A 25,286-nucleotide genomic window follows, 5' to 3' on the forward strand; every position below is an offset into this window, starting at 1 on the left:
TGGCAAAGGATGGTAACACAAGAGGCAGGCTTCAGTGTCTAAGAGCTTTCACTTGAAAACTCTGACAATAATAAAAAAAAAAGACCAACCTAAACCAGCTGTCAAGTATAGCGTAACAAATAATAACCATACATTTTTTTATCGTTAATAAAATAAAATTCATTTGAGAGATTTGCCCATTAAGCAAGGTCCCTTCACATTAAGAACTAATAATTATAACTAATTCATTCCCATAAATCCATTGGTCTGCAAACTGTTTTCTTAAAGTTAAATCCAAACAGAAAGCAATAAACTATTATACAGGAGAGCCTTCTTTCAAACCACCACCAACAATAGGAACCAAATGCTTCACAGGAAAAGGACCTTCTGTTTGCTACAGTACATCTCAAGTCTGATCTATAACTTATTTCCTCATTGTTTGGGATTTTCTTTTCCAGACTAAGTGAACCACTAGATTAAGAAATAACACTTTCTGACCTAGAACTCAGCTAGGAAGTTTCATAGACGCAAAGCAAGCCTTCACAGGAGCACCACTCAGAAACCAAGTGAAATCATGACCATACTTTTAGTTTTTGTTAAGGCATTGAGTGTTTGACTGTCAGTCACCACTGCTCTCTGAGGTAGAGATGTGTCCTGGGTGAAGAACAGATGTTTTCATAAGCTCCCCAGCCAGAAAGGAGCCAGGTCTCAGCTTGTGAACACTTTGACAAACAGATACTCAAAGAGACGGACGGACGGACAGCATCCTCCGTCTGTCCGTCTGACACTCTGGGTTTCTTTGTGAGCTGGTGGGCAGAGAAAACCATCTATGGTGACTGGGAATAAAACACTCAGACGCAACTGGAAGGTTTGTACAACTATTAGCTTATCTTCATCATAAAGCTCGAAGGCGAAACAGGCTCATTACATGTTATCCTATCACCTCTGCGTGTGAAAAACACTTTCCCTTCGTTACCTTTGCTACATTTTTTCAATGAAACCCGTCTCCTTTTCTCCACGAGGGTCAATAACTTACTGCTCTTTAGCCTGAAAAAAAAACGATTAAAATACTGCAGTGTGATCTTTCGTATAAACATATAAATGTAACATTGAGTTTGATTCAAACGACCTTGGCTCAGCTCTCTAACGACTCACAGATGCTAAGAGAATTAGCACGGCTAGCTTGTGATATGTTTTTAAAATGATGTAACCTAAGAAGTGCTTTGGACGCTGAATGAAAATATTGACCTCGTTTTTTATTTATTCAAAGCTTGTAGCTGAATGCAACTAAAAAAAGGAGGGCATCATCAATACAACGAGCCAAACTAAAGCGGAGGAAAACAACTTAAAAACAAGAGGAATATTAAACTGAAGACATGAAATCATACGAAACCTTTGCATAAGAGTCAAAACAAAAGCAGCTTTCTATGGCCATGTTTGCTCAAAATAAAACCCAATTGCTTCCATTTTGGTTTTACAGTTTCTCTTGTCTCCTGTGTTTAAGGACTACAGATATCTGCAGTCAGCGAGATTTGTCCGTTCAGAGCGGCATGTAGGCAGCTCCGTGCAAGAGATATCCGGAACATTCAGAGAGGAGGTGTGCGGCAGGACTTTGGCAAAGTTTGACAAGATGATTTCTCAAGATTGGGTGTTGAGGTGGACTTGGTGGGACGGCAGCATCTGTTGTCCATGAAAACTGGGTAGCTGCTAAGGGGAAAGTTTGGGAGCACGAACCCTTGAGGGGACAGAGGTGCTCACATGGACTCAAACTCATCGATGCGCTGCTTCGTGTTGCCCGACCGGATCTGCCGCAGCGTTTTGTATTTGTCTCGGCCTGCTTTCACGTTCTCGGCGTGAAGCACGTCGTTCTGCGTCTTCTTGGTTTCATCTCTGGCATCGGCCAGCTCTGTGCTTAATGTCTGGAGGTAAAAGAGGGGGGAGGATGACAGCGCAGTGAGGATGAGGAAACAAAAGAATAGAAAAACCAAAGAGACATGGAGGTTGCAGAAGAGAAAAGCGAAGAAACGGGTGCAGAAGAGCAAAATACGCCTAAATAATTAAAAAGTAAAAAACATCTGATTGACGCAAAGCCACTTATTTACAGCCTCAGGTTGTGTGGCAAAACGGGTTTAACAGGAATAAATAAATCCTTCGAATGAGGTGCAGCAGTTACTTTAACATTTAAAACCCTGAAGAAGAGGTCGTTTTAAGACAAATATGTGACCGGCTCCATCGAAATCAGTCGCGTTACCCCGAAGACACATTTTGAGTCGTATACACCGTTGGAAAGAGGAGATTCCTAGCTTTCTAATGATATCAGGATTGTTGTTGTACTCCAAATATTAAGCAAAATATGTCACATTATATAATGACTGTCACCGAGTCATCATTTTGAGAAAAAGGCCTTTAAAGTTTCCTCTTCTCTGGAATCCATCGATCTGATTGGTTATTAGCAAATGATCAAAATACTACGGAGGGAAGATATTTTCGTTTGGATTACTGGTCTGGGGGAAGCTCGCGAGTGTGTGTGTGTGTGTATACGTGTGTGTGTATTGTGTTTGTTTCCCGGGGAAAACAGCGGCTGTTGTTTTGCCTGCTGTGACGTTAAGTTACTCCGTTCTCCGCTTGTAATTATGCCGAAGCTTCAAAGCTGTATTTATCATCTGAATTTGCTGAAACAAGTTTAATATTCTGAAAGCCAAGACTTTGTTTATTTGAAATCAGATGAAAACAAACTGTAACGGACCCTGCCGTGTTATCTATGACGACTACACGCCTTACATTCATAATGTCAGCCGGAGGGGGGGGGGGGCGCTGCGGAACAGCAGGGTGCGAGGGAGCTTCAAACATTTATTTATCGTGTGATTTAGGAAATAAAAGTTTCATATTCTGAAAGCCAAGACTTTGTTTATTTAAAATCAAACAAAACACCAAACCCCGAAAAAATAGTTTTTTACGCAAATCTACGTTTATTTTGAAATGAGCCGTTGCGACTTCCGACTGATTTCGATAGAGCGGGTCACACATGTCAAATATTTGAGTTTGAATTCTTCTTGCCATAGCTTCAGTACAAGTCCTGGGTTATGCTGTAGCCTAGCTCAGATCTACAGGGACTGTTACTTAAAGTTCAGAAAGGTTTGAGAAGATGTTCTTGATTGATAGCAGTAGATCTTCTTTGAAGCCAGGCTACAGTCTAAGCCAGCACGCTGACTCCTGTTAAAGCAGGAGTTTAAAGGATGGACAGAGAAGGATGCCTCGTCTTACCCTGATCTGCCATCGCTTGGCTGGTGTCTCTTCCTTGCAACAAAACTGCTGTTAGAAAATAATATCATCTGGTTGTTATGTGTGCCGTCTTTTGGCTAAATGAACCGGAAGAATTTCACTCGAGTTTGAAGTTATACAGAGTTTAATTAAATGTTGGGGATGACATTTCCTAGATTGTATTTGTGATTTTTACGGATTTAATTTGAGAGTGGAATCTTTGGAAAAGTAGCATCTAGAATATTATATTTTTCAAGGGATTTTGCAATATGACAAAAGTGTGCAGCCTTTGAAAAGCAATGATTGCGCCCCCTAAAGGATTTACACCCCTTCTCACCTGCAGCTGTTTCTTGACCCTCTCGTTCTTCTGGGCTTCGGTGACGCGAGCCTCTTCACTGCGGAGGTCGAGCTGGCTGACGCCCTCCATGAATAAGTCGGCACTGGCTTCCTCGTTGATCTCATCGTGCTCGTCCTGGTCGCTCTCGTCGTTGTTGTCCAGAGGAGCCGGCACTACAGTCATCGCTGTCTTCAGCTCCTCCTTGGTTTTGTCCAGGTCCTCCTGGGCGGACAGAGCCTGAGGGGGAAGACACAGAAAGAAAGACATGGTTGAATGTCTGGGGACATTTAAGGAAGCTAATGTTTGTAGCAGTCTTGTACCTTGTGCTGCCACTCTACGGCCTCTTCATCCTTCTTCTTCTTGGCTTCTTCCAGGAGAGCGATCTTGGCTGTGAATTCAGCCAGTTCAGCAGCCTGGGATAAATCAAAAAAGGCCCTCAATGTTAGAGAAACTGTACATTTAAACACTTCAACGACTATATATGTCGTAGCTGCTACATTGTACTGCCATGTGGTTAATGCTTGTATGCTGCTCATGCTCTTCTTAAATGTTGTATGTGACGGGACTACGGATGGAAATTAGCTCAAAGCTAAAATCCGGCTCATTTACACTTGTAAGCATTATTTTGTTTTAAAGTGTTCATCAATGTGAACTGTCCCGATTCAAATTGTGCAAGCAGAAATGTAACGATGTCCACATAAGCCAGGGTGACTAAATAAAACCAACACACACCAGTTGTTCCTGGGTCTTCTGCTGGTCTGCAGCCTGCCTGGCCAGCTCTGCTTTGGCCTCCTCCGCTGCATGTCTGTCTCTCTCCAGCCTCTCGGCCTCCTCCCTCGCCCTTTTTCTCTCCTGCTCCAGCTCCATGGCGCGGCGAGTCTGCTCCTGGAGCTCTGTGAAAGGAAAAAAAAACACGTCACATCTTTTCTAGTTAACTTTAATCTCCTACAATTCAAATTCAAAGGTTACAGGTTGAGTGCGGTTCTGTTGAGTCGGGTACATAAATCTGAAGTGAGGGGGCATTTACAAAAAAGGTTTGATGCTTTTTTTATTATTTAAATGTAGCGGTGATCAAGGTTAAAAATAACCAGAGAAATGAAAGTGAATTCTCTTGGAGGGTGGACTTGATAGGCTCTCTAGTTTGGAAGACATAAGGAGGGGAAAGTAAGGTAGCAGCAAAGAGGACGGATGGATACAAAAGAAAACGTTACCTTTCTGAGCTCTCATCGTCTGCTCTTCAATCTGCCTCAGCCTGTCCATCAGCTCCTCTTTCTCATGCTCTATCCTCTCCTTCTCTTTCTCTGCGTACTCTCGCTTCTTCTTCTCATTCTCCAGCTGGGCCCTGAGAAGTTTGGCAATCACATGTTTCAGATTTGATGAGTATATAAAAAAAAAAGGGGAGAAAACCAATATATTTGTACAATAACAGAATAAAATACAGAGAAACACAGCACTTCTCCCGCCCTGAATGAGAGCTCTTCTGGTGCAGATGATGAACGTGATAGAGGCAAGAAAGCCCAGTGCACTTATTATTTCAAACTTATTTGAGTATGCCTAAAAACAGCAAACTTCAATACATAAAAACATCTATAAAAATGTATTATGGTCTGCAAAAAACACTATTTTACATTTCTTTTCCAGAATTATATCAGGGGGTCAAACTCAAATACACAGTGGGCCAAAATAAAAACATCGGTACAAGTCGAGGGCCGGACTGCGAAACTTATTGAAATTAACTCATTGCTCAAACCTGGAACTAACAAAGCTTAAATGATTGCCTATGAAAACAACATTAAATAATCAGTTGCATTCATTTCTTATGGCTCTATCTGCAGCTTTTCCCCAAGTACATTTCCCCACAGGCCAACAACAGCTTTAAAAAAACTATTCCCCTCAAAGAAAACCCAAACATGCCCTGTTGTCGTGAGAGAAAGTGCAGAAGGAAACATCCATTAAACTCAGTGTGCTGCTAGTTCAGATACTTGGCATCTCATCTTGGGTGCAAGGTCATCAATGTTTGGGCTCAGGCTCTGAGCTGAGGAGACCCTCAGGATGGAGTGAAGGTGTGCGTGCAATATACCGGAGGGCCAGATCTAATAGTAATTATCCTGTTGTATACACAGTATTCCAGAGCAGTACCTCTCCATCTGTTTGTGGTGCTTCTCCTCCCGGGCCTGAGCCTTCATCTGCTGCACCTCGATGGTGTCGGGCTTCCTCCTCCTCATGTATAGCTCGTGGTTACCCATACACAACGCCAAGATGCGCTTGTTGATGCGCAGTCGCGGGGCATAAAACACAAAGTCCTGCATGTTTTAAGAAAGAGCGGAAAGAAAATATATCCTTTAATGGGAGGCAGGACTTTTTTTTTTATCCCTGGAGGTCCAATTGTTACACTTTTAATGGACGACACTCACAGGAGCTTTCTTGTCAATGGGTTTGATGACAAACTTCTTGTCATTGAAAGAGATGTTTCGAATTTCACTCCAAGGGAAGCCGATCTTTGGTGTCAACCTGAAAAATAAATGTCCAAATGTACACATTAACATCTCAACTAATGATATACAGTTCAGGGTAGGGGTGGGCGATATTGAAAAATATAATATCACGATATTTTTCAAGCAGTATCACGATAGACGATATTGATCACGATATTTTTTCATGTCGGTTATTATGGTTATTTGTCAAGTTACTTAACAATACAACCACCTACAAGGTAACACAAACTAAAATAAAAAGAAGTCACAGACCAGAATACCATTTCAAGCTGGTTTTGATTTTGCAGTGAATCCCTGAATGAACAATTCAACAGGAATGTTGATATGGCTTCCTCAGTGTTCAAGTAGGTAGGCCTACACAACACAACAACTACACAACTAACGTTAACACTGGTTTCTTCACCAAGTAAAGTGCACTCTCTTGCTAAATAAAATACAAATATTCAAGGCACAGTTTCTCAGTATAAAAATGCACTTTCTGCTTTAGGCAGCACTAGCAGTGATGTAACATCAATACACATGAAAAGGAGAGTACAACATAACTAAGTAAAACCTCAATGAGGAAAAGTCAGTGCCAAACAATTAAAATGTAAACTTTAGACTTGAAGTGCAATCAAAGACTTTAACATAACTGAACATCTGTTTAAAAAAACACAATATAAATACCTTAATGATAAAATAAAATACAAGCCAACAGAATCAATCAAGACAATAAATGAAGTGCAATACTGTCTGAATCCTGACAGCTTGGTTTTTACTAACCGTTATCAGTATGTAGTTACTTCGGCATCATTTTTAAACGTGTATTACAATTAAATCACGGTAAAATAGGTTAATTTGGTCGTAGTTTCCACCACAGTATTTACATGGATATAAGCCCCGCCCCCTCTCCAGCGCGTCCTGTTTGAGTGACAGGAGTAAACACAGCCGACAGCCACGGTGAAACTCCAGAGGTTAGGGTGAGAATATTCGCATTGCCTCGGTTGTGAACGCAGCATAATGCAGTTCAGAAATCACGTTGACGCTTTTAAAGCAATTTCGAGATGTTAACAGTATCAGGGGCACGCAGGCCATGGTAGCCGTAGGACATACAATTATTTTTCGGGGCTTCACGGCCAGACCGAGGGGCAATGACGTCATGGCCGCCGTGAAAATCCTACCCTGGTGCACTATCACGATAGATATGATATCTCTGAAAAGGCATATCGTGGAGACCTAATATCGTCTCGACAATATATATCGTCATATCGCCCACCCCTAGTTCAGGGTGACGGATAATAGGTTGTATTATATCCATTCTAATACCCAGCCAACAGATGGGGCCTGATATGAACAGACAGGAAATCACGAGACAGAAAACTCGTTCAGTTCACGTTTCAAACTTCAGTTAGATTTTCTCAGTCACGTGGTTAAGAATAGTGACAGGAAAGAGAAGTAGGTGGATAAAAGTTATCGTTTCCTGCCAGGAATTCAAATCGAAACGAAACAAAGAAAGGAAAAGAGAGAAATGAAGTGATGAGGATGTTGCTGTCTAAAGAGACAGTTAGAAACTATCCTTTACTTCCTTTCTTTGTAACCTGGAGAAGACAAGAAAGATGGCAGTTGTGAGGACCTCAGATAACGAACAGGAAGGGAAAGGCAGTGAGAGGAAATGCGGCAGGAGTTGTGATCGAATCTGTCTTTTCCTCTACAAGACATTTAGAAAGGACAGGAAAGACTCTCCTACAATGGACAGAGACAGTCTTCCTCTCCTAGTTATTAACGCTAAAAATATCTGTTTCCTCTTGTTGGACATTATGCATCTCATGTTGACATCGTGGTATTTTTTGGCAATTGGGTAGTATCAGATTTAGGGCCATTGATTGTCCTGATTTGACTTGTTTCCAAAAGTTCGGCCAAACACGAAGAAGGAGTCTGCAGGAGGTGACTTTAGTTCTTAAAAAAAAACCTATAAAACTTTGTTTCACTTGCAATAAAAAGGGAGGTGGGGTACAGCAAAAGGTCAGGATAAGACTGAAACAGAAAGCATCATTTATTTTGTAAATAAATTAGATAAATCTGTGTGTGTCCCTTACTTGTCTTCGTGTTCGTAGATATTGAGGCCAAGGGCATCCACGCCCAGCCACAGCTGTGTGCCCTTTTTGTTTTTGATCTCAAAGTAGTTGACTCCGTACATCTCCAAGTCCTGGGCGATTTTAAGATATTCCATCATAGAGTCCTCTCTAGAGAGAAAGAAATACAGGGTATGTTTTACAAGAACACTTCCATATTAACATCAGTGAAATAATCTAGTCCATAACGATTTTTGGTTTATAAAGCACCGAATTCAATACCTTGGCCTAACAACAAGCCTAAACATGCACATTCAGATAGGAAATAGTTAGCTTTCCAAACGATGAGAGACACACCTGAGCATTCCTCTGTGTTCTTCATGCCAGGTCTGTATTCTGTCCTCCCACTGCTCTTTGGTAAGCTTGTGCTGCTCCAGGACTCTGAACACAAACACAAACACAATGACTTCACCCGAGGGGATGTTGAGCAGCACACAATTGTTTCCTGCGAGGAAAATTCCAACAGGGAACGAGACAAATTCTAGGTTTCAACAAATCTGCTCCATGGAAATCTTTGGCTAAAGCGTATAAGATGCTACATATTGTGTGTGCTAGTACCTCTGAGGCAACAGTCGGTCGTGGGTTAGGTACCCAGCCTTGTGGACATCTTTGTTGTAGTCTCCATACTTGGCCTGGACAGAGTACGACGCCAGAAGCACGGCAGTCTCTGGAGGACAGTAGTTCTCATCGTTCAGAATAGCCTCCTTCACCTGGCAGAACACGAGGGAGTTCAGTACTTAAAATGGACTCATTTAAAACAATCAATTTGATGGAAACCTGACTAAGGATTGGCTCAGTACCTGCAGGAAGAATAACCTCTGTGTGATCTCCTGGATTAGCTCCTCCGAGACGTCCTCAGGGAAGAACTTGGCTCTGAACTTAAACTGCAGAGGGTTCTCCTTCTTCACATCCTGCTGAGTCACCTACAGGAGAAAAACAGCAGCAGCGTCAAACCACCCATTAACCACAGGAACCCTACATCATCTCAAATGATGCTTGTGACTTTTATTAGAGTGCAGAATTTGGTTATCCGTCACATAAAACATTGGTAACATATTGCGTTTTTTGGGGGCTGTATGTCGACAGTTTTTGCCCACACTTCTATAGAATCGTTTTCACTAATTCTGTCTGTACCTGCTGCTCTCTCTCACACACATATTTTCTGTCAGGCCTACCCGGAAACACACTGCAATAGCATGGGTGTTAAGGCGAGAGGTGTGTAGGGTGATGAGTGAGAGAGGAAGCCTGTTAAAAGATCACATCTGAGGCTCCAGACCACAACAGAGCTTCAGGGCAAATCCCAGATAAATAACAGACAACGACTGGATGATAAAATATCCTGACAAAGGGAGACAGACAGATAAAGAAGACATTAAAAGAGCAATTCAAATGTCAAATGAAAGCGGAGGAAGACTGACCTTCTTGTTGAGTTTGAGCCAAGTGCTGTAGCCTTTACTGTCCACATACTGCAGGCCGAAGAACCAGACCTCCCGTAGTCCCACCGTCTTCACCACCTGACAATAACACACACATTTCAATCTGAATTCTTAGGTACTTTTATAAAAAGGAAATGGTTGACAAGAGATATTACGGTGACATCACGGCTAACCATCAGGACAAGACAAAGCAGCCGCCTGTGGACATTTGTCAGTCATGCTCACCTGGTCAAAGAGCTGTTTCCCTGTAGTATTTGGTTGGATGGCAAACTCCAGCTCTGCATCCATGGTGGTCACACGGACATTGATCTGGAAAACCAACAACAACTACATTGTTTACCATGTTGGTTGCGATATAGCACAGGCAATGATTTTGAAGAGAGATACAGCACTGCAGTCTTGGCGTTGTCATCATTAGTTTTCTTCAGTGTTTAGTTTAATGTGGGGATGAAAAACCGTACAGCGTTTTGTTTAAGGCGAGACACTACAGGTGAATAGGGTACTTTTTTTCACTTAAATATATCAGCTATACATTTCTCCAGTTAATTACTTACATTAAGACAATGTTTTTTGTATTACAAGTGTTATGAAATAGCATGTTTAAATATGCAAATGAGCCATCTCATAAAAAATGCGCATATTTTAATACATTTCAGGAACACAAATCTGAACATTGGATAAAGCCAGGTTCAAAATGATTGTTTCATTTTGTAGTCAAATTAGAATCAAAAGTTTTTAAAGAAGGGATTTTGGATCTCTCTTTTTATCACTGCATAAATCAGAAAATACTGTCAACAGCCCTAAAATATCAATTTTCGCCATTTTTATAGGTATAACATGTTATATAATTCAGGCTATGATAGATATGAACAAACCCTTCTGTAGAAACCTGCAGAATATTGATAGGAATATAACTGGAAGGTTTGGTGTATGTACGTGCTACTGATGTGGGCATTTCTCACTCATTTTGAGAAAACGACCTTTAAAGATTGCAGTGAGGCGCTAGCTAAACCCTCCTGTTCTCTGGATGACAGCTTGCGCCTCGACGCACTCCGTGAAGGTATTTCATGTTCGGGGTCATTTGTGTTTTATATAACCTTGCTTCGTGCAAGTGACAATTGTTGTCGTCTTCTCTGTGAACGTTTTTTTCACTGTTCTTTTGCCATTTTGAGATTTCAATTTCTAGCGGAAAGCTAACCAGGAAGTGTTTTAGCACACCACGTGACGCATCTGAACGAATCACGTTGTCAGAAATTGACACCAGCCAATGAGATTTCGTTTCTTGGTTTAAGACCCCTTTGTGCTTTCACGATTGGTTGCTGATACAAAGGAAATGACCATATTTGGATCCGATGAGATTGTGCAGGAGAGACGGAGCTTTCCAGCGATACCTCTGTTGACATGGTGCACACAGCGGTCGCGGTACTTTATGTTACGTTAGAATGCTAACTTTTGGTGAATTTAGGAGAAATCTACAGACGCAAATAGACAAACTATAGTAAAATAAACACTTAAATGTGTATTTTGTACGTTTTCCTTCCAAAAGCCTGAAAGAAAACATGTTATGGAATCAAAATAGCACAAAATCTCAAAATTGACCAGTGCATGAAAAACGATGTTTTTGCCTGCCGTGTCTCGCCTTAAACTAGTAAATCGAATAGCCGAATACGCCAGGGATAATCACTGCCATACTAAAATATTATAATTCCCACCTCAGCTTTGAGCTCATTACTATTAGTGCTTTTTTTTATAATCTCGACTAAGCATCCACTAATCTCCATCATCAATCAGATGACTGGTAGTGAACAGTTTGCGTTTTGTGCTCAGTAAATGTGTCTTCCTTCGATATAAAGACAGATTCAGCAAAGGGACTGTCAAATGGCATCACTTTCCACCCTACACTGCCAGAGGAAGTAAGCCCCACCTTTGATGGCAGCCCACTACTCTGTTGGGGTGGAGCAGGGGATACAACTCAGTCATTGGCTGAACAGCGGCGGCAGTAGGCCAGCAGCAGCTGATGGCACAGAACAGAGCGAGGCTGATCTCGAGGCATCTCACATCCTTCCTCCCACACGTACACACACACACTGAGCTGTAAGTAACTCAATAAGATGGACAGAGGGAACTGCAAGTGGCAGAAATGAGAGTGCTAGTTAGCAGAGAAAAAGCAGGCAGATTGCAACAGGAAGCAAGAGAGATGATCTAGGGTGCGCTCACTTTCAGATTGAGTTACAGTGAGGTTTCTGTAGATGAGCCAACCATACAGAAATAAAGGGAAAGTAAGCAACTGAGGATAATAATCTTTCCTTTAAATATACACAAAACCTCAGGAAGCTTTTTATTCCCTCCCTCTCCTCTAAGTATTTCTTTACTTTCTCTCCCGCCGTCATCCTTCTCCGTTTCTCTCAATATCCCTGCGATGAATAATCCATGTAACTTGTGTCTATACCGCACATAGCTGGACTCCCCCGCGCCACATAGAGGCAGATACATTGTGGTCTGAGCTCTGTCTCCCACTCATTAATTACCCATGAAAAAGTTGTAGCACTTTCTCTACACTATATACATCTCACATGAACATGAGTTTGGCCTTAAACTATTACTGTAACGTACATTTTACAACATTGTTTTAAAACGGTATCCCACGCACTCATAGGCAGCTGCCCGGGAAAAGAGATTTAACCGACTGAATAATTGTATTCTGCCTTCAGTCGGGTTACATTTTGTATTAATGAAGTGCTGTTATTTTAGCTTAAGATTCCACTAAGGAGTTTTAGCCCACATCAAGATAAATGCCGAATCTATGTGATAAAAAACAAACATGATGGCTTTTCAATGTGAACAGTTCTAAATACTGTCAAGTGTTTGATAACCTTCATAATTAAATCAAGTCCCACTCTGAGATTGGAGTATAAATGTTGTTTTTGTGCGTGATTATGAGGTGCTTTATGGAGGAAAAGGCACTCTACACCAATGACACCCAATAACATAAGCTGCTTATTACAACACAGCCCTGTCACCATCATTTCAATAAGGTTGCCGAGGATACGGTTACATGATAGAACATGAGCTACTGCTATCAGCTCTATAGTTAGTTTCACTAAAAATCAACACAGATTGTGGATCATTATTCATGATAAAAAGTCAACAGGTGTATAACCGGTACATGTGAAGGAATATTCTACACAATTAATAAAATAACAAGATCACTGCTGCCAGTTTCATACATGACCTGAATAATACTTAATACGAGTCTTTCAACCAAGAGGCACTATTACTTGGAAAAGCAGCAAGCCGGGTTAGTAAGTGTTGACACCTCCGCCCTTCTCTTTTCACACTGATTGGAAAAATGGGTCTTCCCTTGAGATATTGTTTACTACATGCGGGTGTCTCTATGGCAGGGAGTAAACAGACTGTGTTTCTCTTTAACCTCTGATGAGTCACTGATAGTTACAGCTGCTACAAGAAAAGCACAGGCTTAAAGTATTGCCATGGTATGTACGGACAAGAGTTACAGCGATCACCTCATGGAGCGATAACAGCATTTAACAACTCTTCACAGGGCTGTAATTAATGCATTTCTATCAGATTTGCATCCAGAAGGATTTGAGATCTGAATGGGAATATGGCATTTTAGGGGCTTTGCTCTTTAGTGTACATTTTAGGGAACAAATTCCATCAAAGTACAAGAAATTAACCGAACTACTAGAGTAACATGTAAATCCATTATTGCAAGTTCATGGTTGACTGACTGGTGTGTAACAACCAAGTTGCTTTCAATACTATGCGCCTCATTGACTTTCTGAGAGGAGTAGTCGTAGACAATGTTGTGCAGAGCTGGCGTTTCCGAGTGACCGGCCTTGAATGTCCCTTCTCCCCTGCATGAGTGTGTGTGTGTGTGTGTGTCATCAGCAATCAGCTGTGAAAGAGGCAACCTTTGTGCTGCATGTGTGTCACTGCCAAAACACAGACAGGGAGAGGAGGAATCCTGTACGGAGCAGACGGTCAGCTAATCCCGTCTCTCCTGCAGAAAGGGGGGGGGAGGAGGAGAGGGACGACATGCCGAGGCAGTGACACAGCTAATCACACACTGCGACAACTGAGCAGTCTGCGAGACTGTCCTTACACCACATTCTGGGTGTTTCTCAATGTCGAGTAAAGCTGCTCCAGAGCCACTATTTCAAGCATACTACATCGAGTGCCGCCGAAGTACTGTTCCAATGTCCAGCATACTTGGAATTCTACCGAGCCCGGCGTACTTCGTTTGGAGAAATTTCGAGGCTGCACATGTGTAGACTCCGGTCTTAAAATCCCCACAATGCTTTGCGCACCGACCAATTTCCCCAAATCTGTGGCGGGAAATGTAAGGCTCTCATATGACGCACACCTGCTCGCCTGTTCCACTCTTCGTTTTCCGAATGCCAAAAAGTATTCTTGCCTCGCTTCTGAAGCAAGTGACTCGGAAGACATGTGCTACCAAGCAAGCGTACTCGACATTGAGAAACACCCTCCGTCTGGTGATACTGGAAGCACACAACTACTGGGAAAGATGACAAAATGTCTCTTTGTATTGGGAACAAACTAAGAAGCGAGGAAGTTTGCTTTTCTACTGAGAGCACAGCGTCCAAAAAAAAGAGTATTTCTCCACAATTTCCATATTTTTTATGAATTTTCAATATGCAACTTATTTTAAATGTTTTGAGCACAGTGACTAGATGTTTGCAGCTAATTTAGATGTAGTAGATGTTTGTATGGCTCTACTTTAGTCAGTGCAGTAGTATAGTACATTCAGTACTGTGGCCAATCCCCACAGGAGCAATTTGGGGTGAAGTGTCTTGCCCAGGGACACAACGACATGCTGACTGCAGTGGGACTCGAACTTGCTACCCCCTGATTTGAAGTCTAGCACATTATCCACTGAGCCACAGCCTCAGGGAAAACATCCGTCTCACTTACTCCCTCTCTGGGACTATTTCACACAGTGTTTCCTATTTTCTACATTACGCTATAATTTGCTCTAACCAGCGTTTCTGCCAGGGGGGCGTCTTGCCGTCACGCCCTGAACTCGAGCCGAGGGCGTCCAAAAAATTTTATAATTCGAGAGAAGATCGAGAGTTTTTATCGCTTGAAATGACCAAAAGGAAAAAGGACAAGGACATCCCTCTGTTGGAGGGGCAAAGGAGTCTGGTGGGATTCTTTTCGCCGCCAGCAAAGCGTGTTCCTGTGACGGAAAGTGTACTGCCGGCGAGCCTTGACGGGGGGTGCGAGTGGAGCACGCGTGTGAACTGCGAGCGCCGGAGAATCACAGCGGCGAAACTGAGGCTCCGTGGTAAACTGTGGTAACGTGAAGAGCCGTTTAGGAGCTGGCTCTTCTTATGGCGCATTTCCACTACAGCGCGGAGCTCGCTTTAAGGGTGCCGAGCCGTGCGGGGCCCGTTTTTGGTTGCGTTTCCACTTAGCGTAGTACCGGCTAGCGGGTACTATTTCACAGTTTTCTGGCCCCATAAAATCGAGGTTCTTTCCGGGCCAACAACCAGGCTGAGTCGGGCTGAGTATGCTAAACTAGAGAGAATCGCTGGCAAGGGGGCACAACTACAACAAGATGAACATATTTGACTGTGATTTAATTGTAATACACGTTTCAAAATGATGCCGAAGTAACAACATACTGATACCGGTTAGTAAAAACCATGAATTAATGCTTTGACAAGTCTGCAGACAGACGGCAGGCGAAAACCTTTTAAAATGCGTGTTTTCTAAATGGAGCTTGGCTAAGCTAACGCAGTATATTCTCCGACCGTCCACACTCACAACAACGGCCTATACAGACATAAATAAACCAGCGACTGTATTCGCCATGACACAGAACGTTTGTACTTGTTTAACTTTTGTCAAGTTTCTGAACAGATATGAGGAGCTGTGAGCTCTGAGTGCTAACAGCTAACGGCTGATGTTGTTTTTCTGGGGTTCTCATTGAAGATGACGTCACGGCTCCGCCTACACTGCGTTACTATAGTTACTACCCCAGTTCCTAAACTGTAATGGAAATGCGCCATAAAGTGAGCCAGTCCTAACGAAGCCATACCGAGCGAGGCCGTGTCATGGAAATGCCCCATTAGTGAGCCGAGCCAAATGATCCGGCTCACTAAAAAGAGCCGGAATTCCCATCACTAACAGGGTGTATGCAGGAATCCTGAAGTCAGATGAAATACCTTTTAAGACCCTTTCCATACATTTTAAGACCTCATCGCCACTTGGAGTTCTAACTGGTTACATTGGCGACACACTTTACCTCACATTGACTATATACAGTATTGATTGTCCTTCCTCCTTATCTTCCAATCATTTGGACGCAAGCTTGCATTTCCCCATAACGATGTTGTTTAACAATTTGTTTTTCTTTTCTTCTTGTGTGTCAGTCATCCACACCAATCAGAAGTGCTGTGCTCCACATGTACCAGCCATTGTTAATCAATCAGAAGTGGCCCATGATAGAAGGTGATAGACAGATTGATCCAATCACCTGCCAAGTGCTTCTGAAAGTGCCTGCCCTTTCCAAATGGCTCCCAATGGAGCTTTCCTAGATGCTTTGGTGAAACCAACCATCTGGGTCAGGTTAGTAATGCTCCATCACATGTTTCTATTACAGGGTGAGTCTTAAACTGAAGCTTGACTTTAAAGCAACCCAACGGAAGTTTCATGTAAGTTTAGTTCTTTCACTCGTAGCTCGGGCTGAGGGGGTGCTAGAGACGGGAGTACGTTGATACGACCTTCCTAGCCGGAGTTATGGCCGCATTTTACAATAAACTTCCATTGGGTCGCTTAAAAACAAATATCGCAATTCGAATCGCAATATTGTCATAAAAATCGCAATTAGATTTTTTCCCAAAATCGTGCAGCCCTACTACAAACCTACGCAATGATTACATTCAGGCACACTGTAGACCTATACAACCTCTTTGGACCATTTATATACTTATTGAAAACAAGCTACAAAACCTTGGAAAATGCCGTTTAATAACCTTAATTTTCGCTAAATTGATTTATCAACTTTTAATACTTTTTAAGACACCCTGACTAATACGTAAAGAGATAGTATCTATAAGGGATGGCTGAATTCAAAATTCAAGTCATGTGACGTCACACCCCCCCCTCTCGGGGTGGACGCCCTCTCAGCCCTGGTCTGGCGGAAACACTGGCTCTAACTTGTGCAGAATCACTAAAGAGGCCTCAAGGTGTTCAAGATCACAAAGAACAGACTTGACAAGTATGGGACAAATAAGGCCACGAGTCTCAAACTAGTTGCTGTATAATTCACATTTGTTCCCCCTATGCGTCTTTTAAGCATGTTCCTAAATCCCCCTCTCCATTACAACTGCCAAGACGACTTCTCACTCAGACGACCCCTCGTTAAATGTGCAGCTGTTAAGTTACTGTAAGCTGTTTAGAGGAGCTTTGCCTAAAGAGACACACACACACACACTACAATCAATGGAGTTGCTAATCTGGCCTTTGAGGCTCGGAGCAGCTGTCTGTCCGTCTGATTAACCCCCCTGCAGGGAGAGGCAGCATTTGGTAGGGAGCAGGAAAGGAAGGAGGAGGATTGGGAGCAAAAGGAGGAGGAGGAATCACTGCTACCTACAAACACAAACATTCATCCTGTGTCCTTTCACAAGAGGACACAACGTTTACTTCTCCTCCTCCAGTCATCTGCTGTAGAAAGAATCTGAAAAGCTTCCAGGGATTTTTCAAGGAGGGTCTTCCTTACACAGACCTACATTTGTACACACTTGTGATGTTGCAACTCCTCCCTTCCAATAACCTTTACCGTTTGTGTACCTCCTAAAAATCCCTATATCTCCTGAGCACTAGAACAGATTCAGATCTCATTTTCCATTTCATTCTATTCCTTCTTTTTTGTATGGTCTGACTGTCTGACTCGTTGCTGGCTGCACGGACAGTCCCTCAGCTGTCTGGTGATAATCCCCTCTCTTCCCATTGCTCCTGTACTCCCACAGAGACAGGATGTTGACATTGGCAGGGCCCCCGATGTACACAGCGGGCCCCTTCTTCAGCAAATGGAAAAACAGCCACAAGCTAGGAAACCAGCGAGGGCCGTCTGTCTTCCTGTGGGGTGCCGTCTGTCTTCCTGTGGGGTGCCATCACTTCATAATGCGAGCAGAAGGGGTGTGATATGATTTCAAGAGGTATGAAAACACCCACGCAGGGGTACAAATGTGTCAACTTTACCTCCAAACTGGACAAGATAATCACTGCTAAAGACTCACACGAGCAAGCACCATATGTTTGTGTTTTTATAGTAACCTCTACTACGTGACTCTTGATGCAAAACAATTCCTACTAGCTCAACAAACCCTTCTGTTGCTCAACCTCGCAAATGCTTGTATTCTTTGCTCACAGATGAATGCTGACACTGAGATACAAGAGGCCCCTTCTAGAGTTTTGATGTCTGGCTGTGGCTCCAATCCCAGAGAAGGTCATGCCTGCTGGACCCTGCTCTCACTTCCTCTGTTTACTGTGTCGGTGCCTCCCTGCGACAAGCTGTGCTTTCTCTGTCAGTTTGTTATCGTCTGTGACAGAGATGTGGCTCTGAACTCAGCCCTCTGAGGAGCTGTTTTGGGACGGTGCCCTGGTGACTAAGGGGACAAGAAAGGCAAGTGGAGGATGAAATCAGTGCCTGGCTGGCTGTCCCTTTCTCTGAACTTCTCAAACACACATCCACAAACAAACACCACATCAAGAGCTAGCTGGAAATGTGGCAAAGCATGAAGCCTGTTGTCCTAGGAAAGCTACTGATGTCGTTTTTAGCAACTAAAAACATTCTAAATCAAAACATGTCACGCCCTGGCTCAAGGACGGACAAAAGAAGAAGACCACAAATGATTAATTTCCAATTAAAGTACATTTATTTAAAGAAACTAAGTAAATTGTGATGTCAGTTAATAATTAATGTGTGTAGTTTGTGAACATGCATCAGTATATTAAGTAGGGGTGTAACGGTACCCGTACCGAAATGATTCGGTACGGGCCCTTCGGTTCGATACACGTGTGTACCGAAGTGTACCGAACGAATATAACGTTAAACGTAAAAAATTGAGAACGTGAACAACTTCTTTGAAGTAATCTCAGGTGCTGCGTTGCAGCATTCAGAGTAATTTGCTCACATTGGGTTCAAGGCGTCATAGAGCGAGCAGGTCATTTCATTGGACGAGAGGCATACTATGAGAGCTGGTCAGAGGGATGCATTCAAATAGTCAGTCATTTGAGGAACTTTCGAAATGGCGAACGCAGATAAAGTTGAGCTCGAAAATCCTCCAGAATCATTGAAGTCTCCGGTTTGGGAACATTTTGGTTTCGCAGTTACGTACAAGGATGACGGACAAAGACAGGTGGACCGAACCAAAGCTGTTTGTCGGCATTGTTCAACTAACATTGGTTACACGGCTGGCAATACATCAAACTTGCACTCATTTGAAAAGGCATCAGCCGAACGTGAATATCACCGATACCAAAAGAAAAAAGACTGAAGTGCAAACCCAACTCCCACTAGCATGTAAGCCTCCACCACTCGCAGAGAGTTCAGACCGAGCCAAAGCTATTACAAACGCCAAATATCCTTATGCTGCCATGTTAGCAAAGCGCTACCTGGCTGTGTCTGCTACCTCTGTCCCTAGAGAGGGTGTTCTCCACAGCAGGAGACATTGTTAGTGCCAGCAGATCTGCCCTTTCGGCAAGCAATGTGGACAAGTTCATCTTTCTTTAAAAAAACATGAAAATACAATGACAAGCAAGTCCTAATGTCAAACTAGCTGCTTAGGAACTAGTTCAGTTCAAATACAGATTTCATTTCATCGAAAAGCTGCACCTTAATGTTCATTTTATTATATTTTGTATTTATTTGAGTGAATACATTATTCACAGTTTAGTAATAATTAAAAAAATATATATATATGTTATGTGATAATTGTTTCTGCTGTACCAAAAACGTTCCAAACCGAACCGTGACCTAAAAACCGAGGTACGTACCGAACCGAAATGTTCGTGAACCGTTACACCCCTAATATTAAGCAAAGACAAACAAATCAAGATCCAGTAGAGCTAAGCAACCCAAGAGGAGAGAGAGACTGACTGCTCAGACACTCATACTTGTAGCTGAGCAGTCAACCAAAATCAGGTGTCAGCCATCTTTCCTGATTGGGGGGAGTGGCTAACCAATTTAGGTTTGGTCTTAAAATTCCTCAAGACTTTAGAAAGAAGGTTAAATACTCAGTAAGAGTATCAGTTGCTCAGAAACAAAAAGACCAAGACAACACTAGGGTTGCCAGAAACTGACCATGATCAAAATCGATTATTCGGCAACCCTGGCGAATAATAATCGATTATTCGACCGACCCCCCCCTGCACGCATGTCATCACAACGACGTGGCCTTAAAGTGAAGTAGGTAATGGCCGGCTGTGCTGCGTCTTTCTCTGTAACCTCTTTGGCGTGCTTCGCACTCAAATGCAAACGCATTGTTGAGGTTGAGCTGTGATAGACCAACGTCTTTTCGCAGAGCTTGCATTTAACTTCCTTTGGACTTGTAAGTTCGAAGTAGTTCCACGAGGAGGAACTCTTTTTACCTGCAGCTTTGTGTGAGGGAGAGGGGGGGGCGGGGTCGGTGTGTAGAGTGATGCAGCAGCAGTCTGCTCTGCACGCAGGCTTCCTCCAAGTTTACAGTAAAACAAACTGGTGGTGTGACCAATGGCCATTTACAATTATTAATACTATTACTATTATTAGCATTAGTCTATATTTATAGAAAAAAATAAATAAAACATAAATAATAATAAAAATATATATAAATAAAATCGATTTTTAAAAATAATATTTGATTATGGAGACTGTAACGAATATTCGAATAATCACTGGCATCCCTAGACAACACAAGACTTTGAGAATCTGCTACTGTAGAGTTAGTCTACCCAGGTGTGTTTATGAGGAAAAAGCAGCCTGAGAACAGCGGGACAGCCGCAAAGGGACTGCATCAAATTGGTTATGTTTTGGTGTTGATCACATCCCGAGCATTCTCTCCACCCTTTAAGCAACAATGGCAGCAGTGTTGTAGTTACGAGGCTCGTGGGCCGGGCAGTTCATTTCACACTCTGGCTGTTGTTTACTTGGAAGAGGAGTATTGGGAGTGGGAGCAGCCTTGGGCAGCTTTCTGCAGCAGCGCATGCAAACTTTTATGACAACTGGAGATTTACTTCATACAAGCAGACGAGAGAGGAACCAACAAGCAACGCTCATGTTTCAGATTCATATTAAATATCCTGAGGCTACGGCCTATTAAGTTCTAACATTACACAATTAAAATGTGCAGGAAGATGCCCAACTCAAGGTTTTTTTTGGTTGCTTTTTCCCTTAGGGCTGCAGCTCTTAATTCTATGCCAACTCATGTTTTAGAATCTTACCGGTTTCGGCATCTTTGCTTCCCCTCCTTCTTACACCCGACAGCTGAAAGGACGGCAACAACTCCTTAATCACAGGACCTGAAAGCAAAACAAAAAAGAGACATGTTTTCCTACATTGATGAAACAATATGTACAGCAATATTTCCTTGTACACTCTTGTTTTCTCTGTACAAAAAAATACAATATATTGCAGGATTAATCCTTACATTTGGCAGACATTTTAATTCAAAGTGGACAGAAGCAGTGCAATGGTTTTGCATTCAATCTCAACAAAATAAACTATATTTCTGACACATAATTGCTGGACATTTGCAGCAATTTGTCACCCTGCATCCCACGGTATACATGCGTAGTCGAGGTTCGCTCTAGTTGAAACACAAGCCTGCAAGTTAGATAATGACCTAGGTTGAACTGCCATATGATACAAGAGGTTTTTTTTATGTGAGCTTGTCACATTTAAATTTGGATGCTCTAGTTTATGTTCTAAAAAAGGTATTGTGCTGAGTCACAGATAACATCACAATCTCAAAGCTTACAAAGTGTTGTACAGGATACTTTTGCACATTCTTGCAAAGGGATGCTTTCAATCACTGGGACTTAAAAACAGTGTGAATGACAGTTTCGCCCCAAGCTGTCTTTTAATGCAACACAGCTGATTGATATCCTGTAATTAGGGAAAACGTTTCAATACAACACAAGGCATTCCTGAGGTATTCAAAGTTGCATGCAGCATTTGTCCTTTACCATATAAAAAGGAAGGTTGACAAATATATTACCTTCACCAAACCAAATTAAAAAATGGATGCAAAGGTTAATAAAGAAACCAGAATAAAGCCATAAACATGAACAACTAAAGAAAGACCAATAATTACTATTACACACAGTATAATTCCCTCAGTAAAGAATAATTAGAGGCCTTACACAACAACAGTGTGATAAAAACAATGGTTATGTTCAAAGGAATGTGTAGGGAAGCCCCCCTGAGTATTTAAGCTTTAGCTAGTGTATGTACTACACATGAAGACATGCCCACTTGTAGCTTGTGAGCAATTAGCATGCGTATTTACCCGCCGAGTTAGCTTCCGTTACACTGTAAATTGACCAAATGTACACAAATGGTGGACAACAACTGTAACTTATGTTAGATGCAAAGGCATGCCACGAAGATACAAAATAAAATGCATTAAATTAGTTATAAATAAGCCCTTTTAGCGAGTTTCGCTCCGTTAGCCGACAGAAATACTCCTCATAAAGTGAAAATGTGGCCGTCATGTTTAGGCTTGATAGTGGGTGTAAGTAGATAACGGTGCACACGGTTATCCTCGCTCATACATGTGAAGTTTTTAAAGCCATACAAATGTTTGGCCATCATTAATTCACCACATTTTCCTAAGAAATAAAAAGAAACACGTGTAAAATTGTGACTACGTAAAGCAAGCTACGGTGCGTTAACGAGCCGATTAAAAAGTAGTCATTAATCAATGTCTCGTTTAAAATATGATTTGCTCGAACACGAGGATATTCGCATCAAACTTGAGGCTCATCTTTTTAGGGAGAGGCAACTCACCGGGGGGACGAAGTATATCTTCAAATGAACAGGAAAGCCTTGTATCTTCAAATGGTACAACAATATCCACGATGATATCCCGTGTCTGGTCCGCGGGTCGTATCTACTACTGCTGCGTTTTAGAGAAACAAATTCCCGCAGACCGTTGAAGTCTTAACAACCATAAGGCGATTTGGGGTGCTAGTGTCGAGCTAGCTGGAACAAACTAACACAACATCCGGTCTCCTCTTTCAAAATAAAAGCTTCATAGAAAATAATTTCTGAAGATTCTTTTGTTTATTTTGAAGTTTCAAATCAAAGTTTATTCATATTGCATTGCTGTCAATATGTCAATGTTAAAAGACAATACAATTCATAATTTACTAAATAAACCTTGGAAGCTAAGATGCAATAATTATTTGTCTGTACAAACCGAGTTTCTCTTAACCTACATTCATGTTTTAGTTTACTTTGAAGGCAAAAACTCCATAACTTCCGGTCTTGTTTTCAGGTTCTGCGCATACTTGACGCAGCTAGTCGGGGAGATGTTCAATATGGCTGTCAGCAGCTGAGGAGTGGATGAAAGGCATGTATGCGGCATGCATCGTGCCACGAGTTGTATGGGGAGTGAATAATATCAGACTGGACCATTTTTTAAGAGACTCACTCAGGGGTAGGGCTCCTCACTCTGGAGCCCCTGGCAAAATGCATCTGTGCATTGGCTCGCAGTGGAAGTAGATACACCACTTAAAGATTGTTGCAGAAAGAAGGGAAAATGTGACCCTATTAAGTCTTCACATGTAACTGTGTCAGAAGTAGAATATGACTTTGGTATAATATATTTTGTTTAATTATTTACCATTGGCACACACTCAGGTCAAATCACTTCAACACGAGTAATTGCGCAACGCTGGCACATCATGGGTACCTTCATGTATTATGTATGTCCACCAACATGTTGTTGGTCAATCAATACATGCACACATCGTTTTATCACTGACATATATTACCTCACCTAACAAGAGCAGCGTGGCAATATGTAAGCATATTTTAATGTAATGTTAACAGATAATAGGCGCATTATGAATTATAACTGCACCTGCACACAAACACCACTGCAGAAATAGTCTAACTGCTTCTACTTAGTTTGTCATGGATTAAATACCATGACAAACAAAGTTTAAGCTACAGCAAATGTATTAAGATAATCATGTGAGGTGTGTGTATTAGCAGAGCCTGTACACCGGAAGTGCTCGTTGATTACCTCTGAAATGTGATGCAAGAGGGCCTTCGTGCACTGGTACGTGGGAGAGGGGATGGAGGAGGGGGAGTTCTCCGAGGCCAGAGAGGACATGGCCGCCCTGGAGAAGGACTACGAGGAGGTGGGCACCGACAGCGTCGTGGAGGAGGAGGACGAAGGAGAGGAGTACTGAGTCACTGAAACACCTGCAGCTCGCTGATTCAGTTCATTCATTCTTTCCAGTGAGCTACAACATGTTCGTGCAAAAATAAACAAACATACTGAAGTATTTTACTGTGTACTACAAAAAGGTGGCAGTTTTATCATTTATGAGCTCTAAACAGACGTAATTTTGACAAAAAACGTCAAATCGAATTGATGGATTACTTAAGTGATATCAGCAGGTGGTTTAATGTCTGACCATCCTTCAAAACTCAATAGATTTTCATTTAAAAACACACATACAGAAACCAGTGACAGTTTAGTATTTTAATCCCCTAACAGCTGTAATATGTAAAGTGTTTTCCCCGCTCTGTTTGGGGATCATTGATTAAAATTTAATTTCTGTACTCAGGGGCTAGTGGGACAAAGTCTGGACCAGGCTAAATCCTGGAGTCCTCAGATGTGTGGGAGGGAATATGATATCTATCTAGGTCTAAAACACCTCATCCTGCAGGTGCTTCTTTCGAAATAAAATGTGGTAATGTTACCTTATCTGGTAGAAGAGAGGGGTGATTGCAGAATCAGTCCTTCTTTGTTGATATACATTCTCTCTCTGGATCTTCAGCCATGCAGCAAACAAAACCAAACCATGCTCCCAGTTCCTCTCAGAGTCCTGCCTACTATCTCTGTAAAGCGACTTTGAGCACCTGTAAATACTGCTCTCAGAAATGATGTATTCATTTATAGCCCAACGTTGGTATGCACTGTGAACAACATGATGATGGGACTCCATGACCCCGCCCCCTCTGTTGGTCAGAGACGCTTCTTAGGTACGTGGTAGAAATCAGACACATCCTTTAAGTAAGATGTTTTTTTTGTTTCTTTTTTGACACCAGGCGGGCAGACGGAGAAGCAGAGCGTCGTTCTTCATCGTGAGAATCATCATGGTGGAGAGGAGGAGGAAGAGGAGGGTGTCAGTGAGGCAGAGCTTTGAGGATGGCGTTGACCTCCTCAGCGACCGCCGTCAGCGCAAACTCAAACTGATCCTGCACACAGAAAAAGGAGAAATGATTCATCCTTAAAACGACCCTTTGTTTTGTATATTTCCTGTTTCCTTGTTTACGTGACAAACTCTGACCTTGGTGCGGACCATCCCCGGCCTCTGGTCCCGGACATGCTCGCAGCACACACACACACAACACACACACACACACACAACACACACACACACACACACACACACACAC

General features: G+C 42.3%; 1 protein-coding gene across 4 annotated transcripts; it reads right to left on the reverse strand.

Moving 5' to 3' along the window:
- Positions 1 to 834: 834 nt before the first annotated feature.
- Positions 835 to 24,984, reverse strand: LOC117546884 (radixin). 4 transcript variants are annotated; one of them, XM_034217243.1, is made up of 15 exons: positions 24,588 to 24,984; positions 21,092 to 21,169; positions 9,845 to 9,928; positions 9,602 to 9,697; positions 8,984 to 9,106; positions 8,742 to 8,893; positions 8,481 to 8,564; positions 8,148 to 8,294; positions 5,992 to 6,088; positions 5,717 to 5,880; positions 4,789 to 4,919; positions 4,310 to 4,470; positions 3,898 to 3,990; positions 3,578 to 3,814; positions 835 to 1,898 (listed from the first exon to the last, which is right to left on the reverse strand). In XM_034217243.1, the coding sequence occupies exons 2-15, from the start codon at positions 21,101 to 21,103 to the stop codon at positions 1,734 to 1,736; spliced, it is 1,746 nt and encodes a 581-aa protein (XP_034073134.1). In that variant the 5' UTR covers positions 21,104 to 21,169; positions 24,588 to 24,984; the 3' UTR covers positions 835 to 1,733. The 4 variants fall into 4 exon arrangements, with proteins under 4 accessions (XP_034073134.1, XP_034073135.1, XP_034073133.1 ...); XM_034217244.1 differs by lacking the exon at positions 24,588 to 24,984 and adding an exon at positions 23,902 to 24,030; XM_034217242.1 differs by lacking the exon at positions 24,588 to 24,984 and adding an exon at positions 22,659 to 22,873.
- Positions 24,985 to 25,286: the final 302 nt, after the last annotated feature.

This window comes from Gymnodraco acuticeps, unplaced genomic scaffold (genome assembly GCF_902827175.1).
Source record: "Gymnodraco acuticeps unplaced genomic scaffold, fGymAcu1.1, whole genome shotgun sequence".
In the NCBI taxonomy this organism is placed as follows: Eukaryota; Metazoa; Chordata; class Actinopteri; order Perciformes; family Bathydraconidae; genus Gymnodraco; species Gymnodraco acuticeps.

Coding starts and splice junctions, on each gene's coding strand:
- LOC117546884 (XM_034217243.1), bottom strand. Junction 9,698..9,844: donor GGAAACAGCTCTTTGACCAG/GTGAGCATGACT, acceptor TGTTATTGTCAG/GTGGTGAAGACGGTGGGACT. Junction 3,991..4,309: donor AGAAGACCCAGGAACAACTG/GTGTGTGTTGGT, acceptor GATTTATCCCAG/GCTGCTGAACTGGCTGAATT.